We start from the raw sequence: 26,690 nt of genomic DNA on the forward strand, positions 1-26,690 counted from the left end.
TGGGAGTGTGATTGTGTGTGTTTGGGTGTGTCTCTAAGTATGTGTGTGACTCTAGGTGACGGCCAGGGACGAGCTGGTGATCTTGTGTATGTCGGGAGGACCTGAGGCTGCCCACTTCATCTGCCACTCACACACTGCCCTGTGCTCAGTGCTCTGGGGCTGGAACTGAGACCGAAAGGAAGGGCACAGTTAGGCAAGCTGTCCCACACATAAACACACACACATGCGCGCAAAAACACACACACACACACACACACACACACACACACACACACACACACAAACACACACACACATCCCAGCACACACACACATTCATAATCCTCCTGTTCACATTGGTTTCTCTCAGAGCGCTCCCCTATTTGCTCCCCCATTTCTCACCCTGATCTCTATTATTTCACATGTATTTATGTCAGCCAGCAATGCTACATCCCATGAATACATCTAATTCATAAGAGATGCAATGTCTCTCTGTACCATTACTCAAAGAGGATAAAGAATAAGTGATGCCCCAAATTGGTAGACAATTACATTGAAATACGCTTGCAACTAACATTTGTGTTTATGAGTCTAACTAAACAGACATTCATTCTCACTCTACCATAGCAGTTTTGTCATAAGTGAGTACATCGCCTACCACATCATATCTCTATCAATATCTCAATCACATCCCATATAAACAAGCAAGAACACTATAATGAAAAAGAGAAGACTGTATTGACTTTACCTGAGTGATGATGGAGAAGAGTAGATTAAAGGCGTTCAGGCAGTCAGTGAATCGCGGGCTCAGAGAGCGAGAGTCACAGGGAGACAGTTTCCAGCAGCAGGTCAGGAGACTGCGGTGTTTGACAGACACTGCCGTTCCACTTCACTCAACAGACCTCACAGCGGGACCTGCGCCATTCAGTGGCCAACAGCGGTAACGCAGTCACTGGCGTTGATAATAACAATGACATTAGTCATTACAGGCTTATGACTTAGAGGTATTGCATATAATGAAACAGAGGTTGTTCGGACATGCTCCTTATTGTGGAAAGACAGCTAATTCAGTTCTTAGGATGACCGATACAAATGGTTTGACCTTAAAGAAAAAGCTGTTCTCAAAGACCCCCCTCCTTTTCAGTCTGTAATGACAATGAAAATGAAACATCTATATGTGATTAATGATACATTGCACATGACACTAACATTGTTATCTGGTGACATTTTTGGCGTGGCTATCCAGCTATCATAACAGTGTACTTTTCCCACAGTGAAAATCTGTCATATTAAAATATCTTCTTCCTCCTTGCATCCGTGCTATGTGATGCTGGCACCTGACCAAACCATAATGACACCAAACCCGAGTGACAGTTGGCTGGATCGGTTTCCCATGCGGACCAGAAGCACTGTGTTGTTGTAGAGGTGATAGCATAGGAATGCGTAATATGTTGCCCGGTTTGACTGGATGATAGACACCTGGCTGTGACGTAGCCCTAAAGTGCATTATGTGATTAACTGGGACAGGGATAGGCGCTGAGTATCAGTGTGTGACTAGAGGGGACCAGTGTCGCGGGAGAGAGACAGTGCTGCGGAGCTCTCATGCTGCGAGTTTCAAATAACTCATTAACTAAGTCACCATCATACCTTATAAGCACAATGGTATGATTGCGCGCGCGCGCACACACACACACGTTTATGCAGTTTATAGGTCTCCGTCTGAGCACGATTCATTAACACCTATGACGATTGTGTGTGTGGATGTGTGAATGTCTGTTTGGGAGTGTGCGTAACTGGTCAGTCCAGTTCAAGTGTTCAGCAGTCTGACGCACAGGCCTATAATAAACATTTACCGGTAGGACTATCCCATGCTTTTTAGATTGTTAGAGGTTAATCTCACTCAATAGTGTTTGTCCGGCGATTCCTTCAGAGCACAAGCAGTCCCACAGAAGACCCGTCTCTTCTCCTCTCCTTTCTCATCCTCTTCGCAGAATATCTTCTTTCACAAAAGTGCAGCAAGCCTCTAACCGCAGAGCAGAGTCCACTTACCTACATTCTCTCAGAGACCCTGCCAGCTGCCAGGGCCCAGAAACAGAGAACCCAGCCAAACCCTCCAGACTTCTTCACACATTCCAAACATTCGCCTCTGAAAGATATCACAATCGGGAAATCGCTCATATGAGCCGCATTACTCCATACATGTTTCAGATAATGCTGAATAATGCGTGAAGAGGAATGCGCAAATGAAAGGTTGGTTGGCTTAGATAAAAAGCCCCTTTTGGAAAGAAAAATATGGGACGTAATTCCAGGCGTGCTTAGTGTTATTAAATATGTTAAGAGAGGAAATGCGTTCTCTTTTACTCCAGGATCTCGCTGGCAGGCTGCCAGGCCAGAAGAGCACATGGTGAGACAAAGAAAATACCTAGGCCTATGTCTGGTCTTAAATACCTAGGCCTATGTCTGGTCCTAGGCCTCTTCAACCTCAGGAGGCTGAAGAAATTCGGCTTGTCACCAAAAGCACTCACAAACTTCTACAGATGCACAATCGAGAGCATCCTGGCGGGCTGTATCACCGCCTGGTACGGCAACTGCTCCGCCCTCAACCGTAAGGCTCTCCAGAGGGTAGTGAGGTCTGCACAACGCATCACCGGTGGCAAACTACCTGCCCCCCAGGACACCTACACCACCCGATGTTACAGGAAGGCCATAAAGATCATCAAGGACATCAACCACCCGAGCCACTGCCTGTTCACCCCGCTATCACCCAGAAGGCGAGGTCAGTACAGGTGCATCAAAGCTGGGACCGAGAGACTGAAAAACAGCTTCTATCTCAAGGCCATCAGACTGTTAAACAGCCACCACTAACATTGAGTGGCTGCTGCCAACACACTGACACTGACTCAACTCCAGCCACTTTAATAATGGGAATTGATGGGAAATTATGTAAATATATCACTAGCCACATTAAACAATGCTACCTTATATAATGTTACTTACCCTACATTATTCATCTCATATGCATATGTATATACTGTACTCTATATCATCGACTGTATCCTTATGTAATACATGTATCACTAGCCACTTTAACTATGCCACTTTGTTTACATACTCATCTCATATGTATATACTGTACTCGATACCATCTACTGTATCTTGCCTATGCTGCTCTGTACCATCACTCATTCATATATCCTTATGTACATATTCTTTATCCCCTTACACTGTGTATAAGACAGTAGTTTTGGAATTGTTAGTTAGATTACTTGTTGGTTATTACTGCATTGTCGGAACTAGAAGCACAAGCATTTCGCTACACTCGCATTAACATCTGCTAACCATGTGTATGTGACAAATAAAATTTGATTTGATTTATTTCCAGCTGTGTCTACTCTGCCCCCCCCTCTTATATTGACCACCCTAGGACTCACATTACTCTCCTTGAGTCCTCTTCTCTCTCATGTCTCCTGTGGTCCTTGTGGCTTCAAATATTGAAAATGGATAATGGTATTCATCTTGCCATGACCAGGCAGAGCCCGGGGAGAGAACAGGACACACACACACCAGCACACTGACCTCACTTAAGTGGAAAAACCACAAGGCATGTCAAGTGAAAATGGAGTCTCATTATAGAATGCACCAATGTAAGATGCTCTGGATAAGAGCATCTTCTAAATGACGAAAATGTCAATTCAAGCTATTTCACCACACCAAATATATTGTATGTATATCTTTTATGTAAAACGGTTAGTAGTCAAGGAATCCCTTCCTAAAAAAAAATTGTACAACTAAACTTTTCATTATCATTTGAGAAAAGGTCTAAAGCAGCAAGAAAATGATTGGATAGTTGAAGGACGTAGTTTATTATTGATCAGGAAGTAAGCAGGTGTGGTGCATAGTGTACTGTACATTTAAAGACATGGAATCAGTTTCCATGTGTGAGGTGTATACTTTTGTTTCAAAGTATTTTTGTTTAAGACTACCAGGAAACACCGTGACCCTGATTTAGCCCACTGCAGTCAAATGTTAAATGTGATTGCACCTTTTCCATAAAGACAGAATGATGATGCAGAATGTTTTCTTGACGCACGCTAGACTATAGCCGCTTAATAACCACCAATCAAACACAACATTAATGCACTTTAAAATAGTGCACAAAATTCACAGTGTATTCCATATCCTTGGTAATAGTTACAGAATAGGAAGACATGTTGAGCTTAGGGAACATTTTACAGGACTGATTGATAGACACATAGGAAGATACGGCTGAATTGGCTGCGTTGGGTTTTCATCACATTGCTAGAGCGGTAGTGGAGGCCGTTGGAGCCCTGTTGATGCTCAAGGAGTGATGTGAGACGTCAGCAGAGGAAGCTTGGATGAATATAAGGGGGGCTGTGACTGGGGATTGGGAGCAACATCTCCACCCTGGACAGACCAGAGGGACTACTGTATATGAGTATTGCCTTCACTTCAGGAGTGAACTAAGAGGGATGTTTCTGTTGGGAAAAGGTTCTGTGTGACCAGTGGGTGGGATTTCAGGGTCTCTGTGAATGTTCCAATTGGTCAGGACTCAGGAGTGTCCGAAGGGGGCCTCTGTGTTGAGGGGCCTCTGGACGATGACAGCATTAGCTAGGTCCGCCTGCTCCAGACTTAGCTCCTCCTCCCGGAGCTCGCGGAAAGGAAGTGAGGTGGTCAAGATGAAAGGTGAGCCGTTCCTCTGACAGCGCTGGACATAGTCGTGAACGTCACTAATCCTGAGGAGGACACAACACAGAGATGAGCTCGCACATACAGACGCATAGAGGGAATCATGCAGGCACACAAACATATACACAAAATTAGAATTGGCAAACAATTCTGTGAATTCAGAAATGTGTTAAATAAATACTAATGATCACTTATTAGCAAACTGTGTCTCGGAACAACATAACAGGAAAATAGTCAAGTATTTCCCCTACAAAACATCTACACACCATTGCTCTCTATACCAGTGGTTCCCAAACGGTGGGGCGCAATTTCGAAATTGGGTTGTGCATCATTAGTTTTCCTCCTGTCATGTAAGTCAATGCATACCTTAGAGAGCCATTTATAACTTGTCAGAAAATGTCCAGAACAACTAGCCCACATCAGCTAACGTTTTCTAGCCCATAGATTTTGTTACGTTTGAGTCACTGAAATATAAATTGAATAAACATGAATTGCTTACAGAATTGCAAGAAATAAGCTTTAAAACATGCAAAATGTTCTCTACGACAACAAGAGGGGTGTGAACAGTTTGTGTCATGAACAGTGTGTGTGCCCATAGAAATAGGTGTGTTGCGTACCCACGCGCAAGGGGGAGTGCAGGATGTCCCCATAATGATGTAATTACGTGTGGGAGGTCTCAGATGGGAAGCTCTGCGTGGGTCGTTTAGGCTTCTCAATGACGCACTTCTCCGGCGCAACTATCTGGTCGTCCACACGATGTCAGTGTCCTTTTGGTCTGATTCCTCGCCCTTGCTCTGGGAGGGCTCTTCTGAGGGCAGAAAGCTCTGTAAGCTCAGAGCTCACAGCGTAGGAATGAAACAGTGTAGATACCACGATTCGATGGAGAGTGGAGGTTAGGTGGTCCGGCTTGAATTCACCCGCTTAGACACAGCTACTCATCAGTAGCTTGGGTAGAAAAATATTTCTTTGTCTTCAACCTTGGGTTGAGTTTTGGGTTCGTTGACTTTTTAGACCTCGGCTGCAGCTCGGGTCACTTAGTCTGATGTGTTAATTCTTCACCAGCATGTCTTATACCCTCGGGTCAGAAGTGGGCGTGACTGCCTTTAGGGCAATTCTCTGGACGCACCAAGTTAAGAGGCAAGGTCTAGATTTTACTCAAATCCAATTTTAGACAACTAACTTCACATTTCATCTTTACCAAAACATTCTCTTTGATTTGGACATTTTCCACACAACATACAATGTATAAACACCAAGCATATCCTAGGAAAACTCTTACGTTACAATGTTTTCGTAATAACGTCATCTATTAACCTTTACTAACAAAACAAAAAAATGACATACATTTTCATATTCCATCTTCCATCTATCATCATGACCACCTTTGTGGCTGACGGAAACCGTTGTTCCAAAGTCCCTTTATTGCATGTTTAATGTTCTGAGGTTGGTTCTCCATAGTGAGAGGACACAGTAATGTTGTCTATGGCCCAAGATTTACCAGGGGCGTGAGGGGTCATAAAACCCCCACATCTTCAGACCCCTAGATCTCTCCTCCTCTGTTGTGGTTGAGAGATAATCTGTAGGGTCGTGGTCTCCTGTAACTTGATCAGGACAGTCATGACAGACCCTTTGCTATGGAACTCTAAATTGAGCTCAGGTGCATCCTGTTTCCATTGATCCTCCTTGAGCTGTTTATACAACTTGATTCCAGTCCACCTGTGGTAAATTCAACTGATTGGACATAACATATAAGGTCCCACAGTTGACAGTGCACGTCAGAGCAAAAACCAAGATATGAGGTCGAAGGAATTGTCCATAGAGCTCCAAGACAGAATTGTGACGAGGCACAGATATGAGGAAGGGTAACAAAAAATGTTCTGCAGCATTGAAGGTCCCCAAGAACACAGTGGCCTCCATCATTCTTAAATGGAAGAAGTTTGGAACCGACCAAGACACTTCCTAGAGCTGTCCGCCCGGCCAAACTGAGCAATCGGGGGAGAAGGGCCTTGGTCAGGGAGGTGACACCAAGAACCCGATGGTCACTGTGACAGAGCTCCTCTGTAGAGATGGGAGAACCTTCCAAAAGGACAACCTTCTCTGCAGCACTCCACCAATCAGGCCTTTATGGTAGTGTGGCTAAACAGAAGCCACTCCTCAGTAAAAGGCACATGACATCCTGCTTGGAGTTTGCCAAAAGTCACCTAAAGACTCTCGGACCATGAGAAACAAGATTCTCTGGTCTGATGAAACCAAGATTGAACTCTTTGGCCTGAATGCCAAGTGTCATATCAAACATCTCCAATCCAAAAATCAAATTTAGAGTCGGCTTTCTATTTCGCAACAAAGCCTCCTTCAATCACGCCGCAAAACTGACTATCCTACCGATCCTCGACTTCGGCAATGTCATCTACAAAATAGCTTCCAATACTCTACTCAGCAAACTGGATATAGTTTATCACAGTGCCATCCATTTTGTTACTAAAGCACCTTATACCACCCACCACTGCGACCTGTATGCTCTAGTCGGCTGGCCCTCGCTACATGTTCGTCGCCAGACCTACTGGGTCCAGGTCATCTACAAGTCTATGCTAGGTAAAGCTCCGCCTTATCTCAGTTCATTGGTCACGATGGCAACACCCACCCGTAGCACTCGCTAAGCAGGTGTATCTCACTGATCATCCCTAAAGCCAAAACCTAATTTGGCCGCCTTTCCTTCCAGTTCTCTGCTGCCTGCGACTGGAACAAATTGCAAAAATCTCTGAAGTTGGAGACTTTTATCTCCCTCACCAACTTTAAACATCTGCTATCTGAGCAGCTAACTGATCGCTGCAGCTGTACATAGTCCATCGGTAAATAGCCCACCCAATTGACCTACCTCATCCCCATACTGTTTTTATTTGATTTACTTTTCTGCTCTTTTGCACACCAGTATCTCTACCTGCACATGTTCATCTGATCATTTATCACTCCAGTGTTAATCTGCTAAATTGTCATTATTCCCTCCTATGGCCTATTTATTGCCTACCTCATGCCTTTTGCACACAATGTATATAGATTATTTTTTTTCTACTATGTTATTGACTTGTTAATCGTTTACTCCATGTGTAGCTCTGTGTTGTTGTCTGTTCACACTGCTATGCGTTTATCTTGGCCAGGTCGCAGTTGCAAGTTGGAACTTGTTCTCAACTTGCCTACCTGGTTAAATAAAGGTGAAATATATATTTTTTTAAAGACTGGAAGAAACCTGGCACCACCATTACGGTGAAGCATGGTGCTGGCAGCATCATCATGCTGCGGGGATGTTTTTCAGCGGCAGGGACTGGAAGACTAGTCAGGATCGAGGGAAAGATTAACGGAGCAGAGTACAGAGAGATCCTAGTTGACAACCTGCTCCAGAGCACTCAGGACCTTAGACTGGGGAGAAGGTTCACCTTCCAACAGGACAACGACCCTAAGCACACAGCCAAAACAACGCAGGAGTGGCTTCGGGACAAGTCTCTGAATGTCCTTGAGTGGCCCAGCCAGAGCCCAGACTTGAACCCGATCAAACATCTCTGGAGAGACCTGAAAATAGCTGTGCAGCAACGCTCCACCATCCAACCTGACAGAGCTTGAGACAATCTGTAAGTAGAATGGGAGAAACTCCCCAAATACAGGTGTGCCAAGCTTGTAGCGTCATAGCCAAGAAGACTCAAGGCTGTAATTGCTGCCAAAGGTGCTTCAACAAAGTACTGAGTAGTAATGGGTTTTTTAAATACATTTGCTAAATATTCTAAAAACCTGTTTATGCTTTGACATTATGGGCTATTGTGTGTAAATTGATGAGGGAAAAAAACTATTTAATCCATTTTAGAATGAGGCACTAATGTAACAAAATGCGGAAAAAGTCAAAGGGTCTGAATAATTTCTGAATGCACTGTATATAGTAAACAAGATATCATATTGATAAGAAGCCCCATAGGGAGCCCATACTTCTCTCCCTGTCTCGCTCAGCTAACCGTTACATAATAAATCATGCATATCAGTTATGCAATCCCTTTCTAGGGATGTATAGATCTACACTGTCACATCAGGTTTTCTGCAGTCAGCAGGCCCGATGCAGCAGGAGACAGAACACATGATAGAAATAAAAATGGACATACCGGTATTTCTTCCCCTCACAACCAATATGGAACATTGACTTGAATCGGAGTGCCTGTTCTGGGAATTCTAATTATATGATATACAATTGAAGTCGGAGGTTTAAATACACTTAGGATGGAGACATTAAAACTCGTTTTTCAACCACTCCACAAATTTCTTGTTAACAAACCATAGATTTGGCAAGTCGGTTAGGACATCTACTTTGTGCATGACACAAGTAATTTTTCCAACAATTGTTTACAGACAGATTATTTCACTAGCACAATTCCAGTGGGTCAGATGTTTACACTAAATTGACTGTGCCTTTAAACAGCTTGGAAAATTCCAGAAAATGATGTCATGGCTTTAGATGCTTCTGATAGGCTAATTGACATCATTTGAGTACCTGTGCATGTATTTCAAGGCCTACCTTCAAACTCAGTGCCTCTTTGTTTAACATCATGGGAAAATCTAAAGAAATCAGCCAAGACCTCAGAAAAAATGGGTTGACCTCAATCCTATAGAAAATTTGTGGGCAGAGCTGAAAAAGTGTGTGCGAGCAAGGAGGCCTAAAAACCTGACTCAGTTACACCAGCTCTGTCAGGAGGAATGCGCCAACATTCACCCAACTTATTGTGGGAAGCATGTGGAAGGCTACCTGAAACGTTTGACCCAAGTTAAACAATTTAAAGGCAATGCTACCAAATAGTAATTGAGTGTATGTAAACTTCTGACCCACTGGGAATGTGATGAAAGAAATAAAAGCTGAAAGAAATAATTTTCTCGACTATTATTCTAACATTTCACATTCTTAAAATAAAGAGGTGATCCTAATTGACCTAAAACAGGGATTTTTACTAGGGTTAAATGTCAGGAATTGTGAAAAACTGAGTTTAAATGTACTTGGCTAAGGTGTATGTAAACTTTTGACTCCAACTGTAACATGATGCCCTGTGCTAGGGGATAACATGGCCCATGTGCAGAGTCAGGCACGCTAGATCAAGCGAGGATGAATATGAACGATTATGTCATGGTCAGTAGGATAACCTTAAAAGACCTAGCTTATTCAGTGTACTGAGCTCATAAGAATCATGGATGTAAGGATTAACTGCTTCGGCAGGGCACTATAGGACAGACACATTCCTATACAGTGAGTTCCTATACTGTTATAAAGGGAAAATTCACTCAAAACAAAAAATATCAAAATATAGTTTATTAGTTCACTGCTGATACAAACTTGACTGCTGACATGTTTTGCATGTCAGCAGTCAAGTTTTCAAGATATTGGACTTTCAAGAAGCAAAGTTTCACTGACCACATCATCAGGATTTTGCGTTTTGACAAAATATTGTTTTTGTGTGGATAGTATGAGGGGTTATATCAGTGTAATATCCACCTGTGTGATAGGTTGAACCTCTGCACCAGCCTCCTGCCATCAGCCAACCAGATTTGCAGAGAGGTGACAGGGAGGCCGTGGTCCAGTGTTATCATGGGGATCGGGAGGAACTCCCCCTCCTCGTGCACCGATGGAGACCGGACCACTACTCTGGGAGCAACACTGGACACACACACACACACACACACACACACAGTCAACTATTTGAAGATGTCACATGACAAAGCTTTGAAGATGTTTTAGTGTGACACCTAGTGCTATAATATAGCATGACACAACCACCAAGGAAATTGCAAGAACTTCTGACTGAGCCGTCTCACCTGCCCAGCCTTCTTCTGTCTGTCTGTCTGTCTGTCTGTCTGTCTGTCTGTCTGTCTGTCTGTCTGTCTGTCTGTCTGTCTGTTTGTCTGTCTCATTACATGTCTCACCTGCCCAGCCTGCCCACCCTGGCCCACTGAAGGGGTGAAAGGTCTTCTTCCTGGGAACATATGCCTCCTCTGTTAGATCCTCTACATTCACCTCCAGTTCCTCCTCCTCTGCCCTGCTCTCCAACTCCACAGGCAGCTCACTGGAACCGGACAGACAGGCATGTCAACCAACCAATCAATCAATACATTTTACAGAGAGAAGAACAAAACTGGTAGATAAAATCAGCAAGGAAAGGGGGGAAAATCAGGAAAAAAAGCTCAAGTATATATAGACGGGATATTTGATCAATTAACCTAGTATATTAAAGTAAGAATAGCTGCCAAACCCTCGTTTGATGGCTTCCAGGAAATCTTGGTTCTCCTGTACAGAGTAGCTCCTGAACTCCTCGTCATTCAGGGTGAAGCCATCCTTCCACAGTCTCACCACCACCTTCACCTTGAACATCCACCACCACAGGACAACCACAGACATCAACAGGATGAATGTGTATGAGTATTGATCATAACATTATAATAGGGTTGAGAGATACTGTAGACTCTAGATGCAGGAACTTCCTGTTTGTTTCCTGACCTTTGAGCCTCCAGAGGCAACATTGCTGATTTTCTCCACCTCATCCAGAAGATCCTCCACGGAGAAACTTCTTCTTATAGGAACCTCCTCTTCCTCGTTCTCTGTCCCATCACACCTGGAACAATTATGAAGGTAACTGATAAAAGTGACTTCCAAATGTGTAAGTCCTTGGGGGTTAGTTCTTTCACATCACTCACCAGGTATCATCTTTGTCACTCCCTCTTGTGTCAATGTCTTTCATGATGTGTTCTGCTGTTGTCCATCTGACAAAACACATCAGGGAAGAAAACTCTGACATGAAGAATATGCGATATCACTTGTTGTGATGCTTTTTAGACAGCAGTTGGAACAAATATATAATCAATATCATCATATCATTCCATAATTTTAAAAGGCACCATATACGCATGCTCAAGTGCCAAATCAGACTATTAACCATTTGTTTTGATAGATCACGACACGACAGTTCAATCGACTTAGCCATGCAATTGTAGGCTTAAATAAAACCACTGAAAGCCCGGATCTATTGAGAATGTAGGCCTACTATCTAGGCTACAAAATACCAAATAGTAGTTCCTGCCTGTGATTAATAGATCGAAATATTAGTTTGCACAATATATATTTATATCACCTTTATCAAATATCACACGGATTCACACACACATTTCAACATGCGACAGAATTACATAAGGCGCGTCTGGCAGACAACGTATTTTGCAACTGTGGTTCCCTGAAAATATATGCCTAAAATGCATCGCTCATCGAGTTGTGATTACATATTAGCGTTTGCACAGAAATAGGCTATACATATCATTGTTTTACCAGTTCGTGTTCTCGTCTTAATCATGGGCTGCTAGGCTACAGCCAAGTTTCTGATGAGCAATTTCTTTGACGTCAGCGCCGTCTCTGCGCTCCAGCTGCCGTAATGTTTTCACTAGAAGCTCACTTGAAGCGTTCACGTAATAGTCGAACCTAGAAAACTCGCTTGCTAACTGGTTGTAGTTAAACATGTGCCGCGTTCAACCAGTTAGCAATTTGAAAATGTCCGAGATTCCTGGTTCCGGCTATCACGTGAACATGGCATCTGGTTTGGCCTCTGTGGTGCTGACTGAGCACAGCAGGTAGTGCTTTCTTTTGGTAGTAGTTTCAGACTGAAATAGACTATTTAATACTTTATAAACAAAAAATACTCTATGCCATACTGTAGGCTAATGGAGGTGTTTGTGATTCATGGTATTTTGTGCATAGTTAAAGAAATGCTTAGTATGATAGGAATATTCTCAGTTTTTTGTTAGACTTTTAGCTATTAGCTAGACCCATCCATCACACATTCAACAAGAACAAAACAGATGGTCAGCTGCGTTGGCCAACACCGGTAGTATTCACCCTCTCTCTCACACACACACGATGCATATGGTGTTGTTGTGTGGCCTATAAGCACAGTGAGTCAGAGACACTTTCAGAATTTTAGCAATTTGCTTGATGAAAGAGTAGAACATTCTACTGATTTCCCGTGCAAAATAAACATTGCTAAACAGTCTGTTAAGAAATTAATTACAGGCTACTACAATGAACAATGAATCAGTTATTTGCATGTTCATCATTTCCGTCCAGTTGTGCTCTGGCTGCAAACCAAAACAACAGCTGCACGCGCGCACGTGGCTCGACTGTAAATTGCAGACAGCAGGAGACATTTATCATTTTATCAAGTGAAATATCACATTTAATCGAATGAACTCAGTAGTATCAGTTCATTATTCTTAAACGAGACAATTAAATAACCGTTACATTTTACAAGAAAATGTCCGTTATATTAGCTACAAGTAATTGGTTTAAAAACAGTAAAATACGAACGTTTTTGGAAAACTGAAATGACTTGACTTCAGTCAGATTAGATAGCTAGCCAGTCGTAGTAGAGTAGAGTGGCACCCCCCCCCAGAAAAAATAAATATATATTTGTGTGATATGGCTACATGCAACTATTTCAATTAAACGTTTGATCTATCCTCATCAAATAACAAAACTTTGGTATTTCTGAAGTCTAGTCCCTGGACTGACAAGCATTGCAAAGCGGAAGTGGTCCGCGAGCGAATTTTGCCAGGAGAACTAGCGAAAGAGAAATGGCGCTTCAATGCCGTGCTCACTGAGGCAGTCTACAGACGGATAGACAGACTAAACAAGTGCAAATAAACGGAAAAATCATGGTGAACACAAGAAAGAGCTCTCGGCATGAGCCGAGCACTCTCTTCATCTCGTCCAGGACCCGATCTTCCGCCAGGAATGAAGAACATGAAGAACATGTAAGCGGGTTATTTTCTCCACTGCCCGGCAAGCTATGCTAGCTAGCTTTGGCCTCAAGCCGGTTCTCATTACTTTTTTCTTTTTTTTAAAAGTGTACAATATTTGACACCAACATAATTTATTTTACGAATACATGTGGCTTTGCATGCATTAATTAAAAAGCTTGCCATTAACACGAACGGCATTGCTTGACTGATAGCTTGCAGGGTAGCGCGTTGCTAGCTCCAAGTTGAGTTCCCTTTGTGTTGCCCCTGCTACAGTCTACCGCACTGGCCCACTGACTGGCAGGAAAGACTGCTAGCTAGCATGTCTTGGTGTGTACTCGACAGCTTAAAACAAAGAGACACGGGGCAGTTGACGTGTTGAACGTTATCGATAAGCATGCTGTATTGCTAACCGTGTTTATCGCTATATGTAAAGAAATGACAGGCTATTGCTAGCTAGCTTGTTGTGGGGGAAGGGACCTCAAAGGGAACCCTTGTGATTCACAACAGTTGACGTTAGCTCGCTTTATTTAGCTAGCTAGCTTGAAGTTGAACTCGCTGAACTTTTTTGTTTGTAAAAAAACTTGAAGTGAACAACTATACGGGCTACTGTTGACTTAATATTAAGGGGGTTTAGTTTATTGCAGGTTAAAATAGTATGCTAAAGATTAAAGTGTTAATGTCGTTTTTGAAGCATTATGTCACAACAATAACGATCCAAAATGTAAACAATGATGTACCAACGTATACGTAAATGTAGCCAAGATGTTGTGAATACAATTACACATTGCAAAATTAATATTTGCTTACCCTCTTGAGTGTTTTACTGATTTATTGTCCATTTGAAACTTAACGTTAGTTACTCTGTCATGATAATCGAAATATGTCTTCAATTGTGCAACAGGTTGTTCGGTGTTGAATAAATGTAAACTTTCCAGTTTGACTCACTAGATTTGAGATTATACCTGAATATAGTCTACAGACCAGCAGATGGCGATATTGAGTCATTCCATGTTACCGTCCAATTGGCTATACTGTCCTATCCCATGTGGACGCTTTGTACATAAAACATTCTCCATTCAGGCTACAAAGGCTTCGATTTCCTGCTTAACTGTAATGGCGAGAAGGTGAAAAATATGTGTGTTTTTTAAAAATGAAACAGCATTTTCCTCCTCCATGCATTGTGGCTAATGCTACTTCCTGACATTGTGTACAGCATTCGGTCCAAGTGTAAACAACAGACTGCTGCAACCTGATTGGCTGAACACCATACACAACAACGGGACTAGCATTTAGCCACTAGAAGGGTGGTGGAAAATTGAGTTTCCTAAACTATGCATATTTTCCCTGTTTTCCCACCTTCTTGCCATTAAATCTAGTTTAAGGAGCCTGAATGTAGAATGTTTTAAGTACGAAATGGCTGCATGGATTCCCATTGGACAATAAGATGAAACAACTTAATATTGATAAGATGAAACGGCTTTTGGGCTAACCTTGAAAATATGCACTGTACTGTTAATTTATTTTAAATGAAGGAAATTAGTCTTTAAATTAAATTTTGTTTATTATCGCCATTTGACAACAAAAACCAGGACAAACAGATCTGGAGCCAGGATAGTGGTTCCAGTCCTTTATAGGTGCCCCATTTTTCTTGTATGGCTGCAGTGCAGTCTCACCTCAATAACAGTGACAGAGTTTTGACAGATAAGTATTCACAGGAGCGCAGACACAAGACGGGCTGGGAGGAACAGTGAGAGAGAGAGGGAGAGAGAGAGAGGGAGAGCAAGTGTGAATGGAATGCTGAGTGAAAGATTGAACAGAACACCATCCTTACGTACAGTCATTGATGTGTGACGCACATTTCTCCTTGTCTCATCTGGGTGATAGTCAGACTAGTCTCCCTGTAGGCTGCTAGCAGTGGTGTATGGCATCAGACAGGCTATTGTGTTGTATCAATAAGGAAGGGAGGCTTACAGACTAAAGGACATACAAGTACCAAGGACATGGCATCTTTATCCTCCTCAGTGGGGTATGGTTCAGTAGGCCTGGGAATTTGCAGGGACCTCAGGATACAATATTATCCAAGTCATTTTATTTGTCACATGCTTTGTAAACAACAAGTTTAGACGAACAGTGAAATGCTTACTTAAAGGGCACTTCCCAACAATGCAGAGGAAAAAAGGAATAAGTACAAAATGAGGAATGATAATTTGGCTGTATACACGGGGTACCAGTAATAAGTAGAAGTGTAGGGGTGCAAATTAATTGAGGTTGATATGTACAGTTGAAGTCAGAAGTTTACATACACCTTAGCCAAATACATTTAAACTCAGTTTTTCACAATTCCTGACATTTAATCCTAGTAAAAATTCCCTCTCTTAGGTCAGTTAGGATCACCACTTTATTTTAAAATGTGAAATGTCAGAATAATAGTAGAGTGATTTATTCAAGCTTTTATTTCTTTCATCACATTCCCAGTGGGTCAGAAGTTTACATACACTCAATTAGTATTTGGTAGCATTGCCTTTTTATATGGTTTAACTTGGGTGAAATGTTTCAGGTTTCCTTCCACAAGCTTCCCACAATAAGTTGGGTGAATGTTGGCCCATTCCTCCTGACAGAGCTGGTGTAATGGATTCAGGTTTATAGGCCTCCTTGCTCGCACATGCCTTTTCAGTTCTGCCCACATATTTTCTATAGGATTGAGGTCAGGGCTTTGTGATGGCCACCCCAATACCTTGACTTTGTTGTCCTTAAGCCATTTTGCCACAACTTTGGAAGTATGCTTGGGATCATTGTACATTTGGAAGACCCATTTGTGACCAAGCTTTAACTTCCTGACTGATGTCTTGGGATGTTGCTTCAATATATCCACATAATTTTCCTGCCTCATGATGCCATTTATTTTCTCAAGTGCAGCAGTCCCTCCTGCAGCAAAGCACCCCCACAACATGATGCTGCCACCCCTGTGCTTCACGGTTAGGATGGTGTTCTTCGGCTTGCAAGCCTCCCCCTTTTTCCTCCAAACATAATGATGGTCATTACGGCCAAACAGTTCTATTTTTGTTTCATCAGACCAGAGGACATTTCTCCAAAAAGTATGATCTTTGTCCCCATGTGCAGTTGCAAACCGTAGTCTGTCTTTTTTATGGCGGTTTTGGAGCAGTGGCTTCTTCCTTGCTGAGTGGCCTTTCAGGTTAAGTTGATATAGGACTCGTTTTACTGTGGATATAGATACTTTTGTACCGGTTTCCTCCAGCATCTTCACAAGGTCATTTGTTGCTGTTCTGGGATTGATTTGCACTTTTCGCACCAACGTACGTTCATTTCTTGGAACCAGAATGCATCTGGTATGACGGCTGTGTGCTCCCATGGTATTTATACTATACGTACTATTGTTTGTACAGATGAACGTGTTACCTTCAGGAGTTTGGAAATTGCTCCCAAGGATGAACCAGACTTGTGGAGGTCTGAATTTTCTTTCTGAGGTCTTGGCTGATTTCTTTTGATTTTCCCATGATGTCAAGCAAAGAGGCACTGAGTTTGAAGGTAGGCCTTGAAATACATCCACAGGTACACCTCCAATTGACTCCAATTATACAATTTTCTGGAATTTTCCAAGGTGTTTAAAGGCACAGTCAACTTAGTGTATGTAAACTTCTGACCCACTGGAATTGTGATACAGTGAATTATAAGTGAAATAATCTGTCTAAACAATTGTTGGAAAAATTACTTGTCATGCACAAAGTACATGTCCTAACCGACTTGCCAAAACTAGAGTGGAGTGGTTGAAAAACAAGTTTTAATGACTCCAACCTAAGTGTATGTAAACTTCCGCTTTCAACTGTACATATAGGTAGGGATAAAGTGACTAGGCAATGGAATAGATAATAAATAGTAACGGCAGCGTAAGTGATGAGTCGAGATTAGTGCAAAAAGGTTAATTGCAGATATTCCAGGTAGCTACTGGTTAAGTAGTTTGCAGTCTTATAGCTTGGCGGTAGAAGTGGTTCAGGGTCCTGTTGGTCCCAGAATTGGTGTGTCGGTACCACTTGTTGTGTGGTAGCAGAGAGAACAGTCTATGACTTGGGTGGATGGAGTCTTTGATAATTTTTTTTGTGCCTTCCTCTGACACTGCCTGGTATAGAGGTCCTGGATGGCAGAGCTTGGCCCCAGTGATGTACTGGGCTGTCCGCACTACCCTCTGTAGCTCCTTGCGGCTGGATGCCGAGCAGTTGTCATACCAAGCAGTGATGCAGCCAGTCAAAATGCTCTCAATGGTGCAGCTGTAGAACTTTTTGAGCATGTGTGCACCATAATGATGGTTTTGGAGTCGTGCGCGGCTACGCAGTCATGGTGTATTAAGAGGGAGTACAGTAGGGGACTAATCACGCACCCCTGAGGGGCCCCCATGTTGAGGGTCAGCCTGGCGTATGTGTTGTTGCCTACTCTCACCACCTGGGGGCGGCCCGTCAAGTGATCCAGTTGCAGAGGGAGGTGTTTAATCCCAGTGTCCTTAGTTTAGTGATGAGTTTACAGGAGACAATGGTGTTGAATGCTGAGCTGTAGTCAATGAACAGCATTCTCACATACAGTGGGGAGAACAAGTATTTACGAGGTTAACTAGCTTGTCCTGCGTTGCATATAATCTATACGGTGCCTGTTAATTTATCATTGATTCACAGCCTACTTCGCCAAACAGGGAATGATTTAACAAAAGCTCATTCATGAAAAAAAGCACAATCGTTGCACAAATGTACCTAACCATAAACATCAATGCCTTTCTTAAAATCAATACAAAGAAGTATATATATTTTTTAAACCTGCATATTTAGTTAAAATAAATTAATGTTAGCAGGCAATATTAACTAGGGAAATTGTGTCACTTCTCTTGCGTTCATTGCACATAGATTCAGGGTATATGTAACAAGTTTGGGCCGCCTCGCTCATTGCGAAACTAATTAGCCAGAATTTTACATAATTATGACATAACATTGAAGGTTGTGCAATGTAACAGCAATATTTAGACTTGGGGTTGCCACCTGTTCGATAAAATAAGGAATGGTTCCGTATTTCACTGAAATAATAAATGTTTTGTTTTCTAAATTATAGTTTCCGGATGTGACCATATTAATGACCAACGGCTCCTATTTCTGTGTTTTATTATAATTAAGTATATGATTTGATATTTGATAGAGCAGTCTGACTGAGCGGTGGTAGGCGGCAGCAGGCTTGTAAGCATTCATTCAAACTTTACTGCGTTTGCCAGTAGCTCTTAGAAATTCTTGCTTCACGGCGCTGTTTATGACTTCAAGCCTATCAACTCCCGAGATTAGGCTGGCAATACTAAAGTGCCTATAAGAACATCCAATAGTCAAAGGTATATGAAATACAAATGGTATAGAGATAAATAGTCGACGTGTCATAATTCCTATAATAAATACAACATAAAACTTCTTAACTGGGAATATTGAAGAACTGGTAATATTGAACCACCAGCTTTTATATGTTCTCATGTTCTGAGCAAGGAACTTAAACGTTAGCTTTTTTTACATGGCACATATTGCACTTTTACTTTCTTCTCCAACACTGTTTTTGCGTTATTTAAACCAAATTGAGCATGATTCATTATTTTTTGAGACTAAATTGGTTTTATTGATATATTTTATTAAGTTAAAATAAGTGTTCATTGTTCATTCAGTATTGTTGTAATTGTCATTATTACAAATGATATATGTATGTATATAAATCAAAAATTGTCCGAATAATCGGTATCAGCTTTTTTTTGGGGTCCCCCAATAATCGGTATCGGCGGTGAAAAATAATAATCGGTCGACCTCTACTTGAGACCAGTTGTTGTTTAAAAAAGAGACGCACACTCCCCTCTAAGCTTCGTTGATACACAAGTTTTGTCCTGCCAATGTTTAGAGAAAACAGCTAGATTTATATTTACTATGTCCTTGTTCAACCATGACTCGGAGATACATAGGATATTCCAGTTAAGATAATGGTTGTGCGGTATCCAGATTTTCATACCGTCCTTCTGTCCCTCTGGGATTTACGGTATAAACGGTTTAGTACACAAGGGGGCACCAAAAATGTCATAAAAGCTCATTTGGCATCTAAACTCAGCAAAAAAAGAAACGTCCTCTCACTGTCAACTGGGTTTATTTTCAGCAAAGGTAATGTGTAAATATTTGTACGAACATAACAAGATTCAACAACTGAGACAAGCTGAACAAGTTCCACAGACATGTGACTAATAGAAATTGAATAATATGTCCCTGATCAAAGGGGGGGCAAAATCAAAAGTAACAGTCAGTATCTGGTGTGGCCACCAGCTGCATTAAGTACTGCAGTGCAGATTTGCCAGTTCTTGCTGTGAGATGTTACCCCACTCTTCCACCAAGGCACCTGCAAGTTCCTGGACATTTCTAGGGGGATTGGCCCTAGCCTTCACCCTCCAATCCAACAGGTCCCAGATCTGAGCTCTTCACTGGCCATGGCAGAACACTGACATTCCTGTCCTGCAGGAAATTACACACAGAACGAGCAGTATGGCTGGTGGCATTGTCATGCTGGAGGGTCATGTCAGAATGAGGCTGCAGGAAGGTTACCACAAGGGAGGAGGATGTCTTCCCTGTAACGCACAGCGTTAAGATTGCCTGCAATGACAACAAGCTCAGTCCGATGATGCTGTGACACACCGCCCCAGACCATGACGGACCCTCCACCTCCAAATCGATCCCGCTCCAGAGTACAGGCCTCGGTGTAATGCTCATTCCTTTGACGATAAACGTGAATTCGACCATCATCCCTGGTGAGACAAAACCGCGACTCGTCAGTTGTTGCTGATAATGTCTGGTGAGGACCTGCCTTGCAACAGGCCTACAAGCCCTCAGTCCAGCCTCTCTCAGCCTATTGCGGACAGTCTGAGCACTGATGGAGGGATTGTGCATTCCTGGTGTATCTTGGGCAGTTATTGGTGCCATCCTGTATCTGTCCTGCAGGTGTCATGTTCGAATGTACCGATCCTGTGCAGGTGTTGTTACACGTGGTCTGCCACTACGAGGATGTCTGTCCTGTTTCTCTGTAGCGCTGTTTTAGGCGTCTCACAGTACGGACATTGCAATTTATTGCCCTGGTCACATCTGCAGTCCTCATGCCTCATGCCTCCTTGGAGCATGACTAAGGCAGATGAGCAGGGACCCTGGGCATCTTTCTTTTGGTGTTTTTCAGAGTCCGCAGAAAGGCCTCTTTACTGTTCTAAGTTTTCATAACTGTGACCTTAATTGCCTACCGTCTGTAAGCTGTTAGTGTCTTAAAGAGCGTTCCATATGTGCGTGTTCATTAATTGTTTATGGTTCATTGAACAAGCATGTGAAACAGTGTTTAAACCCTTTACAATGAAGATCTGTGAAGTTATTTGAATTTTTGCGAATTATCTTTGAAAGACAGGGTCCTGAAAAAGGGACGTTTTTTTTTCTGAGCCTATTGCCATAATAGCGGATTTCCTTGGAGGCTGCTAGTTCAATATGCTAACAGGTGCAAATGAAAATAAACAAACTGCAAGACAGGCAATTCAGATCATAAAGTTATACATATATAGGTAGGAGCTACCGTATGTCATTTTGGGTGAGTTTGGACATTTTACAAGCGAATGTGAACGAGAGACATTGCTAATGAACAAAGATTTGACGCATGCTTGTCTGAAGGAAGAACAGTACTGGCTCTCCAGCAGCATGTCTGCATGGAGTCACTAGGGCGACGGGCCTCTTCTGTTTGAAGAAGAAAGGGGGAGAAGCAGACTGGCTGAGAACAAAACGCAAGGAAATCAAGATGGCAGTGGCAGCTGTACAAATATCTCATCAAAAGGGCTTTGACTTCTCAAACTCTCAGAAAGCAAACAGAATATAATGCCCCGTCACCTGATTAATTCAGCCACTTACTTTGGGTCTTTTTACACTTGGTCCCTTTCAGACAATTTTTGTTATCTCAGTGCGGTTGCTTAATTTTTTTGTGCAGTGTGAACACTCCAAATGAACTCAGACCCCTCAAAAGAGCCCCCCGAAGCGAACCGAACTGAGACCTCTCGAGGGGTGGTCTGAGTTCGGTTCACTTGAATTCTGATATCCGGTTCCCTTTTTTAGGGCAATGTGAATCCCTTCGGTTCACTTTTCATTATTCCTGCACCACACACTAGACTACTGCAACACCGTTTCAAATGCTATAAACCCTCATGTTGGTGCCACAAAAGATAGATGGTGTGCAGGTTCTCGAGAAAAATCTGCTGTTTTTGAATATTGATTAGCGATTGTCAAGGACGCACAGAAATTCCAAAATGTGTGTAGCTTTTAGTTAAGATTATTTGTTTGCAACATGTGATCTATAGGCTGAGAGCTTCATCAGCTGTTCAGGGATTGTAGGATTTGAATAGTGTGAAGACAATTTATTTGGTGAGAATCACAACATGGAGTACAAAATCTAATGTAGCTCTTAAAGGGGTAGTAGCCTACCTTGGGTGTATAATTTAATTACAGCATTATTTATTGTGCAGTTATTCTATTGCTATTTATTCTGTTACTATTACATGTACAAGCATGGGAAACCAGTCAGTGACCACACCCACATGAGCACAGACATTATGTCTGCGTCATGGAACGGCCCCTTTTTCCAGAGTGCATAAAAGGAACTGTGACGAACTTTACATTAGACCAGCGGGGACCGACACCGTGAGCTGGAAGGTACGAAATGGTTAGACACTCAACTTTCAAATGGTTGGCAATTTAAATGGCTACCACTCTATAGACCAGTTACTTGCAGCGCCAGCTGAATACATTACAAATGGTTAAGAAACTACACATTCACAGTCTGTAGCTGTATATGTAAAATAGTCTAGGAAACTCGACGAAAGAAGAACATTTCCCTGTCAAACGACCATTGGTACGTCTGACGTACCCATTATAACAGACACTCTGAGAAATCTGAGAAGCTCCAGCTACTAAATACATTTTGACGTCTGGGGAACACAACCAGAGACTTCTGATGAATAACTCTCCACAGAAAATGGACCTGGCGATTTCAACAGAGAGAGCCGACAAAATATAAGCTTAAATATGTACATTGCAATTATTTTCGAAAGAGCGGCCGTTCATGTGCAAAGTATTAGCATTTCCATAAGCATAGTTATCAACTGTATGTAGTGGGTCCATTCTGTCTTTCCTGCTCTTTATCTGTCCCCACCCCCTTTCCATTGACTAACCTGATATGACGGCTAGGAAGACCTCTAGGGACTTTTCATTGCATTTATATGTAGTAATCAGTGTGTAAGATATCCTGTCTATGTAATTCTGTGTGATTATTTAGTAAGTAAATAAATAATGAAGCCAATTTGTATATTGGTGATTCATCATTTATGTTAGAGTTTTGCGATATTCAGAATAAGACTGATTAGAAGGTAACAATTAATAAATGAATGACTGAAATGTAAGATCTTTATCTTTAAGAGTTCATTCGGAAAACGGTAACTCGTTAAATAAGCACAAAAATAATATTGAGATATTGTCAAAACGATACAATGTCAGAAATATTATCCCGATATGTAACTGTATATAGATTTTGAAAAAATCAACATTCAGTGCATCAACGAGTCTCTCGGTCTCCTTTCTCCCTCTGTCTCATCTCTTCTTCTGTGGAAGTCTGCAGCAGACTTATCTTTTTATCTCTCAGCCAGTCTGGCTTAGCAGACAAAGTAAGTGAAGCAATCTCTTTCCATCTCTCTGTTTATCTGTCTCTCTCTAGCTGTCTTTCTTTCTCTCTCTCTCTCCCTCCTCTCTCTCTAGCTGTCTTTCTCTCTCTCTCTCATCTCCATCCTCTCTCTCTCTCTAGCTGTCTTTCTCTCTCTCTCATCTCCATCCTCTCTCTCTCTCTCTCTCTAGCTGTCTTTCTCTCTCTCTCTTCTCCATCCCCTCTCTCTCTCCATCTCTCTAACCACTGTCTCTCCTCCCCTCCAGAATGATCCCAGCAGTGATGTGAGCAGTCCTAGCAGTCCTCGAATGTCCCCTCCCTCGAAGCGGACCCGTAGACAGACCCCACCAAGCTCTAGCGACATCACTCCCTCATCTCAGGCTAAGGGCCAGAGGGTCTCCTGGGTCATGTCCACCCACCGCACCAGGTGAGGGGGGGGGCAAGGGAACGGCACCGGTTGTGGCCGTTTTGGGTTCAATTCCTATACCCCATCTGTTTGTCTGAGCAGTCTTTATTTATTTTTTTTGCAATGTGTTTATATTGACATCTCAATGTGTTGTTTCAGGTTGTCATCTGGCGCCCTGCAAAATGGACATGGTAACATCATTTTCATTACCAAAGCTTTCATTTGGTTATTCCAAGACCATGACATTGTTTGCATGTAGGTACATTATTAGTTGGCGTATACGTTAGATTGGACTGCTTTGTTTTGACCTGTAACCTCTGACCCCGGCAGCCCATAAGGTGGACGGGGCAGGAGACCACTCTCACATGAACGGCCATATTGATCTGAAGAGGAGCTGCCGAGTGAGGAAGAGCCAGTTTGAACATCTCAACCAGAGCCTGCTTTTTGACCAGCTCGTCAACAGGTAACACACACACGTTTGTTTTATGATCCTTGTGGGTACTAAACAATTGATTCCCATTCAAAATCTATTTTCCCCAACCTTAACCCAAACTTCTTAACCCTAATTGCAACCCTAACCCTAAAATAGCCATTTTCCTTGTGGGGACAGGCAACATTTTCCCACATGTCTGAATTTTCCTTGTTTTATTATCCTTGTGACAGAAATCACATTTAGAATATTTCCATGCATATTAACAGAACATGCAAGTTGAGGATGCAGTGATGGTTGGTGTGGTTTTCCTTACTGAATTCTGATGTGCACTTTGAACATGTTAGAATAACTGTCCACATGTACTTTTCCTCAGCCAACAAGATGAGTAACGAACAGCAAAATCACTAGCCTATGTCAATTTACTATAGTAGAAATGTTTAGGCTACATATTCTATTGGGCAGCTTGTCGAGAAAGAAATAGCCTATTCCAAACAGACTCTGGGACAGTTGTGGGATGATAGATCCCAAAATCATACAACCAGCAGGCCCAGGATACATAAAAAAACCTGTTAAAAAGCAATGAGGCTGATGCAACAGATCAGAACGTTGATTCACGTTATAACCGCAGCAATGCACACAAGGCAGTTGTGTTTAAGTATATACAATTTAAGTATATGTTTTCAAAATGCATACTGCCTCCAGCTCATTGCAAATGAAATGTATTTGTCACATACACATGGTTAGCAGATGTTAATGTGAGTGTAGAGAATGCTTGTGCTTCTAGTTCCGACCATGCAGTAATATAGTAATATAACCTAACAATTTCCCAACATCTACCTTGTAGTAGTTGTACATATTCGTATTCATTCCTTTACAAGTGTAAAGGAATTAATATGAATATGTACATAAAAATATATAAATGAGTGATGCCCAAACGGCATAGGCAAGATGCAGTAGATGGTATAGAGTACAGTATATACATATGAGATGAGTAATGTAGGGTATGAAAACATAATATAAAGTGGCATTATGACAGTGGTGTGTGACGTGCTGATGAAGCCTGCCTTCCATTGATATGTGACTCTACATTCAAAACAACTGGGAAATTAAAAATCTCCAATTTCAAACTTCAGAGCATTCAAGGCAACTGGAGGAAAAAACTAGCTCCGACTGGAAAAAGTAGTTTTGAACGATATTCCAACTCGTGAGCTCTGACTTTGCGGCCTGAAGATCACTGACGTCATGATTTGACCTCGTATTTTTCAGAGTTCCCGGTCGTCTTGAAAGCACCACAAGATGTCTGGCACTGACAGATTGTCAACTCAAAGGCTCTGTAGCTGTATGCTGTACGCATGTGATAAATAAGATACATAACCAATATACTTTACACACACGCCAATTTAATTCCACAAAATGATGCTAATTAACCTATAGATAAGAATGACCAGTCAAATCTATTTCCATTGACTGGTATTTCCATCAATGAAGAGGCTACAAAGCATTATTTAGCAGTTTTCGGCCAGCGTCCCAAAAAAATATCAGACAAAAGCTGGCTATTACTAGATAACGGAAACACAGGCACACACACCTCAACCAGAGGTCAACAGTACTACCAGGTAAAGGTTTTACATTCAAACTGATCATTTTAATAGACTTAATATTTGACAAAATAATGAATATGTATGACCTGGAGGTGGTGGATCTGTAAAGCAGAAAGTGAAAACCGCGAGGAGGTGGACAGTGATTCTCCTTGTTTAATGGTTGGCAGACAGGTGAACAGTGATGGATAGATATGAAGATGTGTAACGTGATGATCGGCCCAGCCTTACTCATAGAACTTCGGTGTAGTCATTCATATGCATCTGTGTTTGATACTTCCGATGACGATGCGTGTATTGTCAGCACGGCGGAGGCAGTTCTTCAGGAGATGGACAACATCAGCAGCATCAGACAGAACAGGGAGGTGGAGAGACTCCGCATGTGGACCGACACTGAGGTGGTGAGTCTGTCAATCAATCTGTATTATTCCATAAATAAAATGCACCACGGCAATATGAACGTGGGTTGTTCGTAACTAACTCCATTGGTGGACGTTATGATGGCAGGCCAGCAAGCTGAACCTGACTCTACTCCTGATCTTCTAGGAAAACATGGACATGTATTCTCGTGTGAAGAGGAGGAAGTCACTGCGCAGGAACACCTTTGGCATGCAGGCGCATCACAAAGCCATGAGCAAGACAGAGGAGGAAGAGGAGGAGGAGGAGGAGGAAGAGGGGACTGAAGGTTTGACTTAGTTTGGATGGCTTGTAAATCTGTACAGAGACTGTGAGAACTGTAGTTTTGTCATATTTACAGGTCTGTGTTGCTTGAGGTTCAGACTACATTTAAAATATAATAATTAAGGGCCTCCCCAGTGATCTAAGGCACTGCAGTGCAGTGCTAGAGGCGTTGCAGTGCTAGAGGCGTCGCTACAGACCCGGGTTCGATACCAGGCTATGTCGCAACCGGAGACCCATGAGGCTGCGCACAATTGGCCATGTTGTCCGGGTTAGGGGAGGGTTTGGCTGGCCGGGATGTCCTTGTCCCATCGCGCTCTAGCGACTCCTTGTGGCAGGC

The 26,690-nt window shown here is 42.3% G+C and overlaps 3 protein-coding genes across 6 annotated transcripts in view; 1 reads left to right on the top strand and 2 right to left on the bottom strand.

Moving 5' to 3' along the window:
• Positions 1-886, bottom strand: part of LOC112217807 (major facilitator superfamily domain-containing protein 2B) — a 33,750-nt gene extending 32,864 nt beyond the window's left edge. The window contains exons 1-2 of the mRNA XM_042300883.1: positions 728-886; positions 1-165 (exon numbers count right to left, since the gene is read on the bottom strand). The exon at positions 1-165 is cut by the window's left edge and continues 200 nt beyond it. The gene's annotated coding sequence lies outside the window, so the exon portion shown is untranslated. The remainder of the gene's footprint in view (positions 166-727) is intronic.
• Positions 887-3,823: 2,937 nt separating this feature from the next.
• On the bottom strand, positions 3,824-14,449 carry ubxn2a (UBX domain protein 2A). The gene is made up of 8 exons (XM_042300892.1): positions 14,299-14,449; positions 11,401-11,466; positions 11,204-11,318; positions 10,959-11,068; positions 10,650-10,772; positions 10,525-10,539; positions 10,205-10,366; positions 3,824-4,733 (listed from the first exon to the last, which is right to left on the bottom strand). The coding sequence occupies exons 1-8, from the start codon at positions 14,328-14,330 to the stop codon at positions 4,550-4,552; spliced, it is 807 nt and encodes a 268-aa protein (XP_042156826.1). The 5' UTR covers positions 14,331-14,449; the 3' UTR covers positions 3,824-4,549.
• The window catches only part of atad2b (ATPase family AAA domain containing 2B), a 143,916-nt gene continuing 130,449 nt past the window's right edge, over positions 13,224-26,690 (top strand). Inside the window, exons 1-6 of one of the 4 annotated variants that reach the window (XM_042300885.1) lie at positions 13,224-13,503; positions 23,502-23,662; positions 23,801-23,832; positions 23,972-24,104; positions 25,977-26,073; positions 26,219-26,357. In XM_042300885.1, coding sequence (XP_042156819.1) covers positions 13,405-13,503; positions 23,502-23,662; positions 23,801-23,832; positions 23,972-24,104; positions 25,977-26,073; positions 26,219-26,357 — 661 coding nt within the window. In that variant the 5' untranslated portion in view covers positions 13,224-13,404. The remainder of the gene's footprint in view (positions 13,504-23,501; positions 23,663-23,800; positions 23,833-23,971; positions 24,105-25,976; positions 26,074-26,218; positions 26,358-26,690) is intronic. The other 3 variants (XM_042300886.1, XM_024378357.2, XM_042300884.1) reach the window with 3 other exon arrangements.

The sequence above is a fragment of the Oncorhynchus tshawytscha genome, linkage group LG18 (genome assembly GCF_018296145.1).
Source record: "Oncorhynchus tshawytscha isolate Ot180627B linkage group LG18, Otsh_v2.0, whole genome shotgun sequence".
NCBI lineage: Eukaryota > Metazoa > Chordata > Actinopteri > Salmoniformes > Salmonidae > Oncorhynchus > Oncorhynchus tshawytscha.